This window comes from Lepidochelys kempii, chromosome 4, assembly GCF_965140265.1.
Source record: "Lepidochelys kempii isolate rLepKem1 chromosome 4, rLepKem1.hap2, whole genome shotgun sequence".
Classification (NCBI taxonomy): domain Eukaryota; kingdom Metazoa; phylum Chordata; order Testudines; family Cheloniidae; genus Lepidochelys; species Lepidochelys kempii.
This window is the reverse complement of record NC_133259.1, coordinates 110708366-110727253: the sequence shown is the minus strand read 5'-3', so window position 1 is coordinate 110727253 and position 18888 is coordinate 110708366. Positions and strand designations below refer to the sequence as shown.

Below are 18888 nucleotides of genomic sequence, written 5' to 3'. Positions count from 1 at the left end.
GCAGTGGTCAGATACCATAGTAATGGTGGCCACATAAGTGCCATAGATAGTTCAAGATTTTCAGAGTCCAGAGTATACAGCAGTAGGCATAGCAAGATTTACATTATGAAATACCTTTAGTACCCCAGACACAAATGGAACTTTCGGCCGTGTTGTCCATGATGTTATAGGCATACGCTCTAGTAAAATGTACATGTAGGAACCTTTTTCCTCTTCATTATTATTTCCATTTTATAATAGCACCAACAGCCTGCAGGCAATGCATTTTCTGGCATTCCTTGGGTGGTTGAAGTCATCTGGCCTTCCTGATGCCACACAATACATTCAAGGTGTTCAGTACTGATAACCAACCACTGATGCACTTCCTGGACTTTCCTACTGCATCAATAACACACTGCCAATACTTGCTAGCTACTGTAACTTTTATGTGTCAAAAACTGAAGAAAACTCACCAAGTTTTATATACATATAAAAATATCTATGTGATCAGCATAAATAAGTCACCCTAAATAAATCCAGTCTAGTTTCACATTTAATTTTTTTGAGCATTCCCAAATAGAAGGTTTAAATTTTTGTTACCAAAGGCATTTTCTACATGATCATGATGCCTATGATATCCCATAGATTCATGCAGCTTTATTTATTAATATGCAGAGAGCTAAGTGTTAGTAAGCGCTTCTGACAGCCCCTGCAGTTACGAATAAAGCAGCTAATGAGAAGAAAAACTGCCCATATTGGCTAATTCCCAAGTCTCAAGACATCTTTAAGATAGAATGCAATGACAAATGATACTTTTCACCTTTATATACATCACCTTTCCGAGATTACAGCTTGAGATGGATAGCTTTTTAGAATAACACTACCACAAGCATTAGAGACAGATCAAACATTTGCCTCCAGCATGAATGCTCTACAATGCAACAAAAATGTTCCAGAATAAAACGAAATGCACTAATTGTTAGACTGAAAGTATGTAGTTATATTCTTAAAGCAAATTAACATCCAGTAATTTAAAAAATCCAAGGGGTAAAGCTCATTGATAAATTTCTCTAAGTCTTCATTGAAAAGAAACTCTGGTACCAATAAGTACAGGTATTTTCTTCTAAGATTTCTCACATTTTGGTGTAAATAATTATAGCTCCACTGAAGTCAACAGATCTATACCAATTTACACCAGTTGAGGATCTGGCCCAGCTCGTCATTTTTCAGGGGAAGCCCACATAATAAGCAACCTTTGGATAATTAAAGCAAAACATTCTAAGACAGAAATGTAGTCACCCTTGTAGCTGTGTTTGCACAATCCTGCAAGATGCCAAAAACTGTCTCTTGAGAGGCGCTGAGCAACCATAACTTCCACTGAAATTCAGTGAGCTCAGCATCTTGCAAAATTGGGCTCAGAATTACATTGTTAGCAAGTATTTAAAAAGTCCTACAATGTCAGCTTGGTTTATCCTTATATCACTTCATTTTAGGGAAGAGCAGACATTGAGAGAAATCAGTCTCAAATAATTGCCAAAAACTAGAGAGACAAGGTGGGTGAGGTAATATCTTTTATCACTTGTCTCTCTCACCAACAGAAGTTGGTCCAATAAAAGATATTACCTCACCTACCTTATCTCTCTAATATCCTGGGACCAACACGGCTACAACAACATATGCCCAAAACTAGGCAGCACAATCTATTTTTCTTCTATATTTTAACCCCTTTTCTTACTTTCTTTCTTCTTTCAGGCAACAATTGTGAGCACAATTTTGGTGGCAGAAAGAAAGGCAGGAAGGAGTTAGCATAAAATTAAAAGTATCTGGAGGGAGAGCAACTTGTTCATGCATTTCTGGGTGCCATAATTCACTCCTGTGGCTAGGTTCTGCTTCTGTTCCTTTCCCCCCTGCTTCGTGTATTTCTAATCTTTACTGCAAAAAACAGTGAAAAATAATGAAAGCTCTCAAAGCTTCCGTGGTTCCCTATCCAACTACCTTCTCCTTCTCAGTCCAAATCAGAGAAAAGCTTTTCCTCTGTAAACCAGATTTGTACTTTTGGGGCCAAATCCTCCATGGTTGCAAATGGGGATAGCGTCATTGACCTCAACAGAGCTATGCTGATTTACACAGCTGAAGATAAGGGCCTTTGTATCCAATATTGTTGTAAATTAAATGATTACAATCTTCACATTTTTCTTGCTTCTCTGAGGCTCCTCAAGGTGTTATTTTTATGATTAATTGTTAGCGTTCATGCATTACATCTTGAAAGCAATATGTCATACAAGGATGAAACTCTGCTCCCAGTTATATCACAGTAAATCTGAAGTAATGCCATTGGTTTCTGAGGCGTTACTCCATTTTATATACTGATGTAACTGCAAGCAGAATTTGGTCCTATATATTATTTAGCATGCTTATAGAATGACTTTCCAAGGGAGTTAAGCGGCAATATGAGCCAAAAATGTTAAAAGATGACTAATTGAGCCAGCCTTCCCAGAAACAGAGCCAGAAAGAACTGACAGAGCTGGCACACAAGGAGTCCAGATGGCCCTCAAGGTACTGTAAACTACCCAGAAGATGCAAAAAAATAAGGTGTCATGAACATTTGTTATTTTGCCGCTAAACGTTTGTAAAGCAAAAACTGGCATTTTCCTCCCAAGTGAAATCTTAATATGGAAAAAGTGAAATTTATCAGCAAGAGGGATTTCCAGTTATTGTTTCAATTTGGTGTGGGTGTAACAAGTGTACAGTTTTTTTCGCAGCTGTATTTCAGACCCTCAACCACGCTCTTCTGTGTTCTAAATTCTTCTCTATGTTTTACTCTTCATCAAGAAGAGAATTACAGGAATGTAGATTTTGGACTGTACCATTCTTCATTCTACTTACGATCTCCGTCATCAGAATGGACGAGTTTTGTTCCATGTTCTGGTTCTTACTGCAACTGTTCTCACAAAATTTATTGTGGAATTTAAAAACTACTATATTTAAGGGAACATAATAATAGTATATACAATATTCTGTCCTTTACATGGCTGGACATTTCACCTCCACATCACAGGCTAATTAATCTATCAGGAATATCAGTCATAATATTGCACATGGCAGAGTTATAAAACACAGAAGCATAATACTAAACATTAAAATAATATTTTAAAGTGGCATTCATGCTTTGACACCTCTTGCCAAAACCCAATAAACTGAAGTGTCCAGTGGCATCTATTGAGGATGTTGAGCATTATCTTTTTTTGAGCCTCACACTCAGAAGATTATTTAGTTTAATAATTGCACTGCGGGAGCTCTAGGTTGGATATTAGGAAACACTATTTCACTGGGAGGGTGGTGAAGCACTGGAATGGGTTACCTAGGGTGGTGGTGGAATCTCCATCCTTAGAGGTTTTTAAGGCTGGGCTTCACAAAGCCCTGGCTGGGATGGTTTAGTTGGTGTTGGTCCTGCTCTGAGCAGGGGGTTGGACTAGATGACCTCCTGAGGTCTCTTCCAGCATCAATCTTCTATGATTCTATGCAAGATTTTCCAGCTATTATAGAAGGTAAACCCAAGCTTGCAGCTATTTATTTATTGTCCTTGATCCATGTGCTGAAATTCCACTAACTTCAATAGAAGCTTTGCATGGAAACCAAAGGCAATTTACAAACCACTTAGCTATACATAAAATAGACAAGGGGCTGAAGTAATATATTTTACTGGACCAACTTTTGTTGGTAAGAGAGACAAACTTTTGAGCTTACACAAAGCTCTTCTTCAGGTCTAGGAAAGGTATTGAGAGTGTCACAGCTAAATACAAGATCAAAGTGATAGTTCAGCATATGTAGTTTGTACATATTCTAAGGCAGTATTTCTCAACCTTTTTAATACCAGGGACAGGCTTGCTGCCTTCCTAAATGGTGCCAGAGAGATCTCAGGGACCGGCACCAGTGTTGATCATTGTAGCAGTGGAGCTGTGTCTGCATCCTGAAATCTTTCCTGAACCCTCTCTTCTGGCCTTCAAGCAACCCTTCAACCTCTCCAAGCTCATCATCAGAAGACAGCTCCCCACAGACCAGGACATGCCAACTCAAAGCAGAACCAGACCCTGCAAGAACAACAGATGCAAAACCTGCAGACATATCTTCACTGAAATGATCAACTCCCTCCACAACATACCTTTCAAGATCCATGGGTCCTACACATGCTTATCACAACATGTGCTGTACTTCATCCAGTGCACTAAATGCCATAATAACAACTATGGGGGTGAAACCTGACAATCACCATGGTTTCGAATGAACTTACACAGGAAAACGATAAAAATCAAAAACACCCTACCACCTGTGGGTGAGCACTTTTGGGTGAGCACAAAGTGATCACTCCATATCTGACCTCTCAGTCCTCATCCTCAAAGTAAGCCTGCACAACACTTTCATAAGATAAGCCTGGGAGCTTAAACTCATTACTCTGCTAGACACTAAAAATCATGGACTGAACAGAGACACTGCATTTACAGTTTATTACAACAATCTGCAACCCATTAACCTCCCATTTTGTCCTATGACTACAGGGGTCTTAATGGGCCACTTCACCTTAACTGGTCCCTTAAAATATATACTAACTACTTATGTTAAACTCTCTCTTCAATCTTATATTTAGCTATGACACACTCAGTACCTTTCCCAGATCTGAAGAAGAGCTCTGTGTAACTTGAAAGCCTGCCTCTCTTACCAACAGAAGTTGGATCAATAAAAGTTATTACTCACCCACCTTGTCTCTCTAATATCCAGGGACTGATAGGGCTACAACAACACTGCATCGATATACATTATTATTTATATAACACGTGGACACATAGCACTTCATTCATTTTACAAATGCATAACACGTTAAATAAGTTTCAAGAGAATATTTTATATTAACCCAACAGGCTGTTAAATCCCGGACATCTAAGGTACCCATGATGATGTTTAAACATGTTTGTGAATCATACATATTTATACGCAAGCTCAAATGAAATAGAGTCACAAAGCAACCCTGTGTTTACACACTTATTTCAGCATTGGCTTGACATTCTCAGTTAAATACCATCAAATATGGTAAATTCTCAATGGGCCAGTTTCTGCTCTCACAACCATATAAATCAGCAGTAAATCCACTGACGTCAACAGTTATAACACTGTACAGCTGGTGTATGAGAGATCAAAATCAGACCCAATTGCTGTAGTTTTCTTAGATTCATAGATTAAGAATGGGAAACTTACAGCCCAGGATAAGACTGGATATTCAGCACTTTCTAACAATCAGGCCTCTTCAAGTTGTCTCAGGTTGGGTATCTCAGAGCTGAGAACCCCAAAACAGCTAGTCACTTTTGAAAATCTTGGCTTACATTTTTATTTAGGGCTCATTGCTATTTTTTCGAATAGAAAGTGGTGAGACTACTTTCCGGTTTGGGGAACATTTGGGTGTACAAGACAAAGCAAACTCAAAACAAGAGATACAAAAGCTACTCAAACCAAACAAAATGGTTAGTTTTGTAATTACAATTGTTATATGTGCTTTCTCACTTCAGTCAATAGTCACATCAACGTACCATCGCCTTGTCTGTCTCCTTAGCTGTTCCTGTGTGGATTCACAGAGTTCAACCAAATCACCATAAAGAGAAAGTTGAACTCCAAGAAATAAAATAGTTACATTTGCTGCTTAGGATCCTTTTGGCTGTTCAAGCTTTGGTCCTTCACGAAACAGGAAAAACATACTGCTGTTGAGTTTTTTACATGAATTCATGCTATCTGCACAGTCTGCCATTTAATATCAGTGAATGGTGGCTATTCACTTATCGTGAAATTCACTCCTGCCTACATAAAGCTAGAGTAATCAGGCGTTGTGCAAGAATATAAACACAGGTTGGGGGGATGGAGTTTGTCTACCCAGCTTACCAGCAAACCACGTAACGGCAATGCTTTTGTTGCTAATGCTTCAGACTATGAAACACCCTGTGAAGACCTAGTGCAGCGATTTTAAGCCATTGGATTTGGATCAGTACCTATTCCTTGACTGCCTCTGAGTATACATCCCTCTCTTCACATTCCTATTTGCATCAGGCACACCACTGATATTTGATAAACAATAAATCATTCTGCCATTCTGACTGCCTGGAACAAAATGTTGGGATTGGCATTGTCAGGTCCTCATATAAATCCTACTTCCCTAATTCTCATGTCTTAGCACTATTTATGATTGTATTGCATTCTAGTATAGGTTATTCATCCTGTCCTCTAAAAACTGCCCTAAGGCTCTATTCTTGGCCCTCTTTTTTCCCCTCCTTCTATCTTATCTCCCAAGATAACGTTCCTAACATTCTCTCTTCCATCTTTCTGTCTTTTTCTAAACTGCCCACATCATGCTATACCCTGATTTCCCACTCCTGAAGAGACTGAAGACCTCTTTGTCTCAATCTCTCTATGAGCCTCCCATTCTCTTTAATCTAGACCTTAATTTTGCTCCCAAGATCATGTGTTTGTATGTCCACAGTGCACCAATAGTCAGTTTGAATTCATACACAATATATTTTGCTTTTAGGACTCTCTTAAACTAAGACCCAAGAGCCCATCACAGTGTCCTGTACGTGAAAATTTGCCTTCACTACTTCTGCAATTTTGATAGAATTTGTCTCTGCCTCACTTGAAATTCTTAATGCTTTAATCACTTACTCCCTTGCTGCCACCATTCCCTCTTGTTTATTGTCTTCCTAAATTCCTATTATCTAGAGAAACAAATACTATGCCAAGAAACAGAACTGATCATCCATATCTATACTATTGGCATCCGTACTGGCTTCCTCTGCATCTCAAAATCCCATTAAAAATTGCCTTCCTGGTTTTCAAAATTCTTGAGACACTTGCTCCAGCCTACTTTTCCTCTATCTGCCTAAGCTTCCCCATCCACAAAATATGTATCCTTTTTTGTAAAGTGCTTTGAGATTGATGGATAAAAAGTGCTACATAAGAGGCAATTATAATTGACAACTTTATGACCTTGTATCCATCTCTTGACTCTGTTACCCTAGATTTGGTCTCCTCTTTATAATACTGCTTAGTTGTATGTTCATCTTTTACTTGAGCTAGCCCCCTATCCCTTTCATCTTGATCATTTCTTTTCTGTAAACTGTTTCTTAAGAACTTCTTTTCCCTTTTCTCTTCAGGTTATGATGGATGGATTCTTGCTGTAAAGCGTTTTGTGACACCGTATATTAAAGGACGTTATATTTTTTAAAAACTACCTTGTATTTGATTGTCAAAGATGCATACTTCATCAAATTTTCCATTCAGAAAGTACCAGACTATCTTATCCTACAAAGAGGTAGACACACAAAAGGGAGGGATACAAGCTACTGTGTTTGCCACTAAAATAGACACTTCCTGCAATATAGTGTTTGCCTCACTAGAAATTCCGTGGCAGTATGATCTGATTAAGAACATAAGAACGGCCATACTGGGTCAGACAAAAGGTCCATCTAGCCCAGTATCCTGTCTTCTGACAGTGACCAATGCCTGGTGCTTCAGAGGGTATGAACAGAACTGGTAATTATCAAGTGATCCATCCCCTGTAGCCCAGTCCCAACTTCTGGCAGCACAGATTATAGGCAGCACAGGTAGACTGTAGATTCCTCTGGCTATCGTTGTCTGGCATTTTCATTGATTCATAGATATTTAGGTCAGAAGGGACCATTACGATCATCTAGTCTGACCTCCTGCACAACGCAGGCCACAGAATTTCACCCACCACTCCTACAAAAAAAACCTCACACCTATATCTGTGCTATTGAAGTCCTCAAATCGTAGTTTAAAGACTTCAAGGAGCAGAGAATCCTCCAGCAAGTGACCCGTGCCCCATGCTACAGAGGAAGGCGAAAAAACTTCAGGGCCTCTTCCAATCTGCCCTGGAGGAAAATTCCTTCCCGACCCCAAATATGGCGATCAGCTAAACCCTGAGCATATGGGCAAGATTCATCAGCCAGATACTACAGAAAATTCTTTCCTGGTTAACTTGGATCTCACCCCATCTAATAGCCCATCACAGGCCATTGGGCCTATTTATCATGAATATTTAATTACCAAAACCATGTTATCCCATCATACCATCTCTTCCATAAACTTATCGAGTTTAATCTTAAAGCCAGATAGATCTTTTGCCCCCACTGCTTCCCTTGGAAGGCTATTCCAAAAATTCACTCCTCTGATGGTTAAAAACCTTTATCTAATTTCTAGTCTAAATTTCCTAGTGGCCAGTTTATATCCATTTATTCTTGTGTCCACATTGGTACTGAGCTTAAATAATTCCTCTCCTTCTCTGGTATTTTTCCCTCTGATATATTTATAGAGAGCAATCATATCTCCCCTCAACCTTCTTTTAGTTAGGCTAAACAAGCCAAGCTCCCTGAGTCTCCTTTCATAAGACAAGTTTTCCATTCCTCGGATCATCCTAGTAGCCCTTCTCTGTACCTGTTGCAGTTTGAATTCATCCTTCTTAAACATGGGAGACCAGAACTGCACACGGTATTCCAGGTGAGGTCTCACCAGTGCCTTGTATAACGGTACTAAAACCTCCTTATCCCTACTGGAAATACCTCGCCTGATGCATCCCAAGACCGCATTAGCTTTTTTCACAGCCATATCACATTGGCGGCTCATAGTCATCCTATGATCAACCAATACTCCAAGGTCCTTTTCCTCCTCCGTTACTTCTAATTGATGCGTCCCTAGCTTATAACTAAAATTCTTGTTATTAATCCCTAAATGCATGACCTTACACTTCTCACTATTAAATTTCATCCTATTACTATTACTCCAGTTTACAAGGTCATCCAGATCCTCCTGTAGGGTATCCCCGTCGTTCTCTAAATTGGCAATACCTCCCAGCTTTGTATCATCCGCAAACTTTATTAGCACACGCCCACTTTTTGTGCCAAGGTCAGTAATAAAAAGATTAAATAAGATTGGTCCCAAAACCGATCCTTGAGGAACTCCACTGGCAACCTCCCTCCAGCCTGAGAATTCACCTTTCAGTAGGACCCGTTGTAGTCTCCCCTTTAACCAATTCCTTATTCACCTTTCAATTTTCCTATTGATCCCCATCTTATCCAATTTAACTAATAATTCCCCATGTGGCACGGTATCAAATGCCTTACTAAAATCTAGGTAAATTAGATCCACTGCGTTTCCTTTATCTAAAAAATCTGTTACTTTCTCAAAGAAGGAGATCAGGTTGGTTTGGCACGATCTACCTTTTGTAAAACCATGTTGTATTTTGTCCCATTTACCATTGACCTCAATGTCCTTAACTACCTTCTCCTTCAAAATTTTTTCCAAGACCTTGCATACTACAGATGTCAAACTAACAGGCCTATAATTACCCAGATCACTTTTTTTCCCTTTGTTAAAAATAGGAACTATGTTAGCAATTCTCCAGTCATACGGTACAACCCCTGAGTTTACAGATTCATTCAAAATTCTTGCTCATGGGCTTGCAATTTCTTGTGCCAATTCCTTTAATATTCTTGGATGAAGATTATCTGGGCCCCCCGATTTAGTCCCATTAAGCTGTTTGAGTTTCGCTTCTACCTCAAATATGGTAATGTCTACCTCCATATCCTCATTCCCATTTGTCATGCTATCATTATCCCTAAGATCCTCTTTAGTCTTATTAAAGACTGAGGCAAAGTATTTGTTAAGATATTGGGCCATGCCTGCTTTCAGTTGCTTATAACTTTGCCAAACTCAATCCAGTTGGACTGAAATTTCGCAAGGAGGGTGCCTTTCCCTCAGGCTGAAGGTTTCTGGAAAGTTTCAGGTAAAATGATTTAGCCATTTCTGAGAATGAGTTTAAGGGAAAATAAATTTTTTCTGCACACGTTAAAAAATAAAACTATTATAACTGATTTGTTGAAAAGTTCTGGCAGCTCCATGCTTTGGAGCAGGAACTAAACATTTGGCAGGAAGGTAACCTTCGTGTCAGAGCTGTGCCTTTTGCTGTCCCCAGAAAAATCACCCAAATTTGGCCAAATTGTAAATCTCAGGTTCTATGTGCTCTGCAGAGACTTAGCTCATCAGCTAAATCTCTGGAGATTTCATCTGCACTGAGCATGCTCCATCCCCTCATTGCTCCTACCTGTAACTGAGCTGTGCATGCCCATCTTCATAGATCAACTGAGCATGCTCCATCTTGGGGCTGGAGGGGCTGAGCCAGACTTTCCTTGACATTGCTCCTCCCAGCTGCATGGGGCTGTGGCAATGGAACCGAGAGCGGGCAGATGCTCCTGTTCTCCCAATGCCCACTGATGGTGCCCAGGCAGTGAGGAGGAGGAGGAAACAGCCTGACTGGGATTCAGGGGAGGGAGGGAAGGTAGAAGGGAAAGGGAGGAGGCATGGGCAGGGCTCAGGAGGAGCAGGGGCATGAATTGGGTGGAGATTAGCAGCTGGAGCAGGACAGGAGCCAAGCAGGAGGCAGGTAGGCGGGAGTCAGAGGAGACAGATGTGTATGGTAGGAGCAGAAGGGAACAGGAAAAGGCTGAGGTGGGGGAAAGAGGCAGAAGGATCTGTAACCACTAGAGCACAAACCCCTCTAGAACATGGAGTTGAACCCAAGAGTCCTGAGTGTCAACATTCCTTCACTGACTAGGAAATTGCTGTGACACCGCTGGTGCTTTACGTATCTCATCCCCTTCTAGTGGTGGGTCCGCCTTCCACAGCTACCAGTTAAAGGACGACCCATCACTCTCACAGATCTTGGGAGACAGGCCAGTCCTTGCCTACAGTCAGCCCTCCAACCTGAAACAAATACTCACCAGCAGCCACCCACCACACAACAAAAACACTAACCCAGGAACCTATCCTTGCAACAAAGCCCGTTGCCAACTGTGTCCACATATCTATTCAGGGGACACCATCATAGGGCCTAATAACATCAGCCACACTATCAGAGGCTCGTTCACCTGCACATCTACCAATGTGATATATGCCATCATGTGCCAGCAATGCCCCTCTGCCATGTACATTGGTCAAACTGGACAGTCTCTACGTAAAAGAATAAATGGACACAAATCAGATGTCAAGAATTATAACATTCAAAAACCAGTTGGAGAACACTTCAATCTCTCTGGTCACTTGATTACAGACCTAAAAGTGGCAGTTCTGCAACAAAAAAACTTGAAAAATGGACTCCAATGAGAGACTGCTGAATTGGAATTAATTTGCAAACTGGATACAATTAACTTAGGCTTGAATAAAGACTGGGAGTGGATGTGTCATTACACAAAGTAAAACTATTTCCCCTTGTTTATTTCCCCTCCTACTGTCCTTGTCAACTGCTGGAAATGGCCCACCTTGATTATCACGACAAAAGGTCCCCCGTCCCCCCCACCTGCGCCGCTCTGCTGCTGGTAATAGCTCACCTTTCCTGATCACGCTTGTTACAGTCTGTATGGTAACACCCATTGTTTCATGTTCTCTGTGTATATAAAATCTCCCCACTATATTTTCTACTGTATGCATCTGATGAAGTGAGCTGTAGCTCACAAAAGCTTATGCTCTAATAAATTTGTTAGTCTCTAAGGTGCCACAAGTACTCCTTTTCTCTTAGCTCATGTGGAGCTCCAGCAGTAGAGAACTGTGCCATTCTGATCTAAAGATTCCAAACTTCCTGATGACCACGCTGGAAGTTGGTATGGTTCCACATTATTAAACTTTTGTTTTTTCAATTTCTACTTATATTAAAAACATAGGAAATTACATCAAAAATATTACAGTTGCAAAGTCAAGCTCTCAGAAGTCAGGAAATGCCAGAAATAAGGTTGGTGTGCCCCTCTACTCCACCCATGTGTATACATTCTGACAGCGTTTAATTACATGATCACATACTATTGTTTCTACAGGGTCCCTCTTTCAGGGCACAGGATGGACTTGCTCTGGGAATATTAGGACCCCTCCCTCATTTGTTGCAAAAATTTGAACTCAGGTGGTGAATGAGGCAGGGAACTCCAGGAAAACAAAGGATGGCCTCATGGTTAAGGCAACTGAATTCTCCAGACTTTCTGGAGAAAAATTCTATCCCTGCTTCTGTCACAGAGTGGGCCAGTCACTTAAACAAAACTTTTCACATGGGGAAACAGCATGTTCCTCATTTTCTTTTGATTCGCAAAAGTGCTCAACTCTTCCAATTACAGGAGCTCTGCTCTGAATATATGAAGTGTTATAACATTCTAAGTCCTCTGAAAAATCAGGCCCTAAATCTCTGAAATTGGGCACCCAGAATTAGTTGACACTTTTGACAGTTTTGGCTTTAATCCTTGGCTTCACCTCATATGGGTTTTGTGAATATAAATTCATTAACATCTGTAAAGGACGAAGATACTATGATGAAAGCACCATAGAAAAGCCCACGAGGAAATTAATAATTCTGTGTTCAGTGTGGGGTTTAGATGGTTTGCAGTAAATAATACATGGGACCACACACTGAATTATGAAGATAAAAAGAAATATTGAATAGCTACCCATTCAATGAGGACCAGCTACCATGGGCACTAAATGAGGCAGAAGTTCTGTGGGAAAAAATAGCATGTGAACATGTAAATAAGGACTATATGATAATGCACAAGGGGGAACAATTAAGAGGGCAACCTTAATTCTGGCACCTCCTAACTTTCGAGTGCTTGACATTGCAACCTTAATATTCTTTTAATATAGTTTTTTGGGGTGCAATATAACAGTGAAATACTGATCAGACAGTACCACAAATAATTGCAGAACTAGGATCAAACTTCCTGAGCAGAACCCCTAAATGACACTCAAATATTTTGTCCTAATACCCATATTTATACATGCAAACTCCTTAATGGCACATTAAAAGGAATAATTTTATGCATAAGTGTATATTTTGCATGTACAAATTTAAAATGTGCATGCATAACAGGTACGCATATAAACAGTGTGGATGCAATTTAAGTGTCCCCTTTCAAAATGTTATCCCATTATATAATTTATTACATTAGCCTTCTAAGACTAGAAGTCTGAAAATGTCTAGTGAGAAACTAATTAAGTAAAACCTGGGCTCAAGGGGTTATTGCCCCCAAAATTGACATTTGCAATAGTGATATTTTGTTACTGGGGTGCATAATAGAGAATTGGATAATTTGTAATTAAGGCTCAGATCATGGCTGGGTTTAACCCACTCATGCAAGGACATATGGGAGAAAAAGACCTCTCACTTCCCTCTCGGGCCTGCCTGGATCATTGCCCAGACATTGGGTGGGGAGGGCTGACTCTACAGAGCTGGTTCTTCCTGTGCAGGGGGTGGGCGGAGGTTGGGGAATGGGCAGAGCTTTGGTTCCACTCACCCTAACACACAAGTGAGTAGAGCTGAATTGGCTTGAGGGGAAAATGGAATATCTACATCTGGTAAAGAGCTGTAAAAAATTACTCCATTCCCTTCCTTCCCCAGAGCAAGGGAGAAGCAGAGGAGGAATTCTGGGCTTCTGATGGACAGCATAGGGCTGTGCCTAAAGGTTCCATCTAGCTGCAACTGCTTACAATGCTGGAGTGACATTTTTTTAAACTTCAAGTATGTGAGAAATGTAGCTTTGTTTTTTGGAATATGAAATTGTACGGGACAGGGACAGAGAGGAATTTGAGCTCTAAAATATAAGGGAATGGTACTCCAAGTATACCCCTATTGTTCAGACTTGGTTCAAGTCCATTGTAAATTAGATGTATCTAAATTCAAACCTAAGGGGAGTAGCTGAGTATCTAACAAAGCACACAGGTAACAATTTACCTACCTAAAATTCTTACAATCTGATAGGAACTGTTCTATGGACTGTCATGTTCATCCTCTCTCTCTGTATAGGGCTCCTATTCTTTACCTAGAGTGTTGATTGAGGGTGGGATATAGTTCTTAGCCTTAATATCTGATTTTTTACAATATCCAAAACTTGCTAAGAAACAAAATAAAAACAGTAGTTGATATTAATTTAAAACCTATGAGGTATCGTTCACTGTTTCTCAGAGGACTACCCGTAACTAATGAATCCTATGTAAGAGCTACTGCAAAGCATGCTGACCTCACTGATAAGCTAATCAATTATGCTGGTACAAAACAAGGTAATAACCAAACCAAAAGAAAACCCATGTTCTTTACAGAACCAGGAGGGAGTGGGGAGAAAGCACATTTGCCAAATCCAACACGGCAAAACTGGTAGGTCTGTAAATTTTGTTTCAAGTTTCCAAGAAAATATTTTTAAGATTTCTACCTCCCTCCAGTCTTTAACAAAATTAATGTTCCTCTAAGCACAGCAGCTTTATTTCCACCAACTCAAAGTGAATAAAGAAAAAACAGAGTACACAGGTTGAAGGTTTGAATAGCCGAAATTGTAATTATCCCAAATAATAGGGATATGCTATACTATAGTGTTTACAGAGTACAACATACACGCTACACCTTTATAACAGCAGTATCTTAAATTAAGGTTTAAATTCCGCTTTTAAAAAGACTGCAGCATAGCTCACTGCTGTGTGTGCTTTGGAGGATAAAAATGATTAATTCTGCCCATCAGTGAAGTTTTTTCTTATGATTATCACAAGCCTTTGCAGCATGCAGAAAAGAAAAATGAAAATCATGTACAGGCTTATGTTTAAAACCTTATTTAAAAACACATAACAATACTAATTATTAAACACCAGAAAGGTTTAAATAAAAATCAGGTAAAATGCTGACTTTTAAAAACTTAAACATAGCTGCATTTAACAGATTTTTTTTTTTTCAGTGAACAATTTTACAGCTCTGGGTTAGGAAGGGATTTTTTTTCAAAATTAACAGAAGAAAACGATGGGAAAAGAAGTAAATCAAACTGGAAGTGTATCGTCTCATGTGAGCGCCAATGATGAGCTGCAGATCTGAAAAGAGCAGAATGATCAATTCATCACTACAAAGCAGAAAGAAGCAGAGACTGCCTCGAAAAAGATTTCCTTTTGGAATCACCATGGCCAAGAGTCAGCGAAAGCTTTGTACTTAGGGATCTAATGTTGCCTATTAAACTAACAAAACTAGACTACTCCGGACGAAAAAAAAAGGTAAGACTTCATCATTTAATCCCCTTCCACTTCACTGTGTATCTTCCCAGTGCTTATATTGATACCATTCCCCCGTCCCCCGCCGACAGTATGATACCAGCAGGGACAGTTCATGCCAAATGTGCACTAATCTATATCTCAGAGTTTCTGCCTATTTCATTAGTCTATCTCACATTCAACAGTTAGAGAACATGTAGCAAAGGAATTGTAAGGTCTTGGCAGTTGCTAGAGTGATAGAGTGCTGCAAATTCAAAATGGCACTCCCTGAACCATATAAGATTGCACACGGAACACCACTACACATACATCTGATTGTAGAATTTCTACTTGCAACACTTCTAATATGCTGTTTTATTTCACCTCAGGTTTTGTGCTGAATTCTGCTCTCAGTTCCATTGGGGTAAACTTGCCCTGTATAACTGAGAGTAGCATTTGAGCTATCGTTTTTAATCTGATGCTAAATAAGTAATTAGCAATGACCATCTAGTCAACTGGGGGAACAAGGGCATAGCCATAGAGACATCTTGGTGAGATCTCACCTTAGACCCTAGTCCTGCAAGTTATCCCTGTGCTCACATAGAGCCTCACTGATTTCAGTGGGGTTCTGCTTGGTGCAGGTCTCTGTTTGCCTGGAACATTTTGTAGAATCATGACCCTCACTGAATTGCAGCTGATTTAACTGCTATTCTGTGCAGCTCTGCATTGGGCTGATAACATTTTCATCTTCCAGAATACTCTTGTTTTTCTAAAAGCCCAAACATTTTGAATAACTATTCACTTAATTAAAAGGAAAAACAAACAATTACTGGTGTCCACTGGTGCATTGTTAGGTACCTTGCCTCATTTTATATTCTTAATAATATTTCCAAAACTAGAAATGATTTGCATTTTAACCATAACAATATTAATTTCCCAGACTCTTATTTCAGTGTGTGCACTGTGAACCCACACAGGAGAATACTTTCAGAAAATAAAAATAAACTTACAAACTTTGAATGCACTTCAAGGTTCAGAAAGCAATGGGAACAAATGCATTATTTAATCATAAAAAAATTTAGACAATGTAGTGCAAAGCTGAGGAAAGAACTCTGGCTCCCAGAGGCAAAGCAGGGTGGAAGCATGGAGGGTATGCCTGCTTTCAGAGCTGGACCTGTGCCTTCTCTTAATACTGCTTCTTATTAGGGAGCTAGAAAGGAGGCTGAGACCACTGGATGGTGGTAAGAAGTAGCTGCAGTTTTCTCAGAAACAATGATTATAGACAAGAGAAAAATAAGAAATCTGAGCAAAACAGGATGGAAAACTTCTAGTTTACAAACAATAAATCCTGTTAAATTATGCAAAGTTGAAAAGAAAGCCCAGGAAAAACACAGAAGCCGATCCAGCTTCCATTCAAGTCAATGACAAATTTTCTATTCACTTCAGTGGGGCAGGTTTGAGCCCTAACATTGCTATGTGCTGCTTTGTTACCCTAATTCCAATCACAATATTACTCCCCACAACCCTCATTAAGGGCTGGTTCCAACCTTCCCTGACTGTCTTAGACCCTGTTTTTGTTATGTTGGCTCAACAATGCTTGTAACCTTTTAAAATTACTCACAATAACTGGCAAGTGCAGTAGCGCTTACCCTGAGGTAGTTGAGGGTGAAGTTAGTCAGACCCATTCGGGTGATGTTTTTGGACAGCTGCTCCAGCACCTGAGGGTCTTGTGCCTAAGTAGGAAGGAAGCAAGGAAATTGGCACTTTGCTTTTGGTTTGTTTTTCGTGGGGGGAAATCACTCTTGTGGAAAAATTACATTTCAAGGCTAGAGTTAAAAGTTAAATAAATAAAACCACTCTGGAGGTCTTTTACTGGATTTGTAATATTAAGCAATACTAATTTGTTGTAAGACAAAGTCCATTTCAGATGGTCTTTCTATAACTCCCTCCTCTGCTCCAGCTCATCTGAAAAGCTAAATGGATTTATATAAAATTACCATTATTTATATTATATTCGCACCTAGAGACCCTAACTGAGATTGGGACCCCAGTGTAGTAGACACTGTACAAAAGATATAGTACGAGATAGTGACCATCCCCAAGTTTGTAATGTTTTTGTATCACATTCTTCTAAATACATTACTCTTGCTTTAAGTGATTAACCCAGTTGTGCAAACTCTCATTTACTTTCATGAGGGTTCTGTGTCGGAGGACTTGTAGGATCAGGCCACAGACTAGAAGATCTTCTGGTAGGGACTGTGGGTTAGATTTTCAAAGGTATTTAGAAGCCTAAAGGTGCAGATAGGCAATTAATGGGATTTTCACCTACTTAGGTGCTTCTGAAAATCTCACTAGGTGCCTATCTGTATATTTAGGAATCTAAATACCTTTGAAAATCTGGGCCTATGTCCTTAAAACCCCTATGGCGCTGATCCTGCAATTCACTGTGTGCAGCTGGAGTCCCATTGACTTCAGTATTTGTACAGAGCCACTGGACTGGCAGAGCCCAGCTTACACATAGAAGATGCTGCTGGGGAGGAGAGAGAGTGAGCTAGAAGGTTCCTGGGAGCTGCAGTTCCCAGCATGCCCTAAGGGAAGGAGAGGGTGGCACGCAGAAAACTCCTTGCAAGCCTGAGACCGAGCATGAAGCTGTTTCTTCCTCTGGATCCCTGGGCTCTGGGGGACAGAGGGGAATGGGTGTCTGGGCAAGGGGAGCCTCACGGTTGGGTTCTGGGGAGGAGGAGGTTCAGGTATATTGGCTGTGGGGGCCTTGCAGGTGGGCTCTGGGGGTAGGCATTGTGGGTGTCTGGCTCCCTGCTGGGTTCTGGGGAGGGGGAAAGGGGGCAGAGAAACAGGAACTGGGTTGTCATTGGGGTTTCTTTAACTCTCTGATCCTGGGGGAATTTTTGTGTGTGTCTGTATTGTTACAGACATGCTTGCTGACAGGTATTTTGAAACAAATTACCAAAATACTTGAAACTGGCATGATTATGTAAGATTTTCAGAATTTTGCAGAATTTTAAAATATTGTGCACAGAATTTTTAAGTTTTTGGTGCAGAATGCCCCCAGGAGTAACAATGTAAAAGTACTCTGGAATCTGGTTCACGTCATAACAGAGAAGGGGCTTTCAATGTGAAAATAAGATCTGGAATCAGGTTCTGAAGTTTTGGTTTGGGCCCATCTCTACCAAAAATGTGTGTATGTATGTAGTTGCTATCTCCTGTGAGTATAAAAATCAGCTTTCACATTTAAGGGCCAAATTCTTCCCTCAGCTACAGTGATGAAAGCCCACTGACTTCAGTGGAGTTGCCTCAATATAAATGAAAGCAGACTTTGGCCCCAAATCTTTGTCATGCAACCCACGATGACAAAATGGGATTCAAGAAAAAATTTATTAGAGCGAAGTGAAAAATAACTGTGAAAATATAGTTACAATATAGTCTTACATGAAACACTGAGAAACAGGGGAGAGTGATGAAAGAAGGGCTTATAAATTAATGCGGTTGCAGTCAGAACAAAATATTTATAGTTAATTGCCTGGGCTGTGAAATTTGCTGGAGTTCTTTAAAAACATAATCTCATCTCTTTGCATTAGGTCAAATGGAAAAAGGATTACTTACATGCATGGCTAGAATGCTCCGTGGGACTAATTCTCTGTACTGTCTAATGGTAAAGTGCCATGTTTTTATTCTCATAAGATCATCAAAGGTAAACTCCAAGATAAGACGCCCTTCTGTGCATACCTAGGATTAATAAAACACATGAAATAAAATCTTCCAGGAAATCTGTGCAGAATTACAGTATTCTCACTCATTTAAACT

The 18888-nt window shown here is 40.0% G+C and overlaps 1 protein-coding gene across 6 annotated transcripts in view; it reads right to left on the bottom strand.

Annotated features, from left to right (window-relative positions):
* LDB2 (LIM domain binding 2) overlaps positions 1-18888 on the bottom strand; it is a 282944-nt gene that overhangs the window by 40666 nt on the left and 223390 nt on the right. For all 6 annotated transcript variants that reach the window (XM_073342445.1, XM_073342443.1, XM_073342447.1 and 3 more), the window contains exons 4-5: positions 18688-18810; positions 16716-16799 (exon numbers count right to left, since the gene is read on the bottom strand). In XM_073342445.1, coding sequence (XP_073198546.1) covers positions 16716-16799; positions 18688-18810 — 207 coding nt within the window. The remainder of the gene's footprint in view (positions 1-16715; positions 16800-18687; positions 18811-18888) is intronic.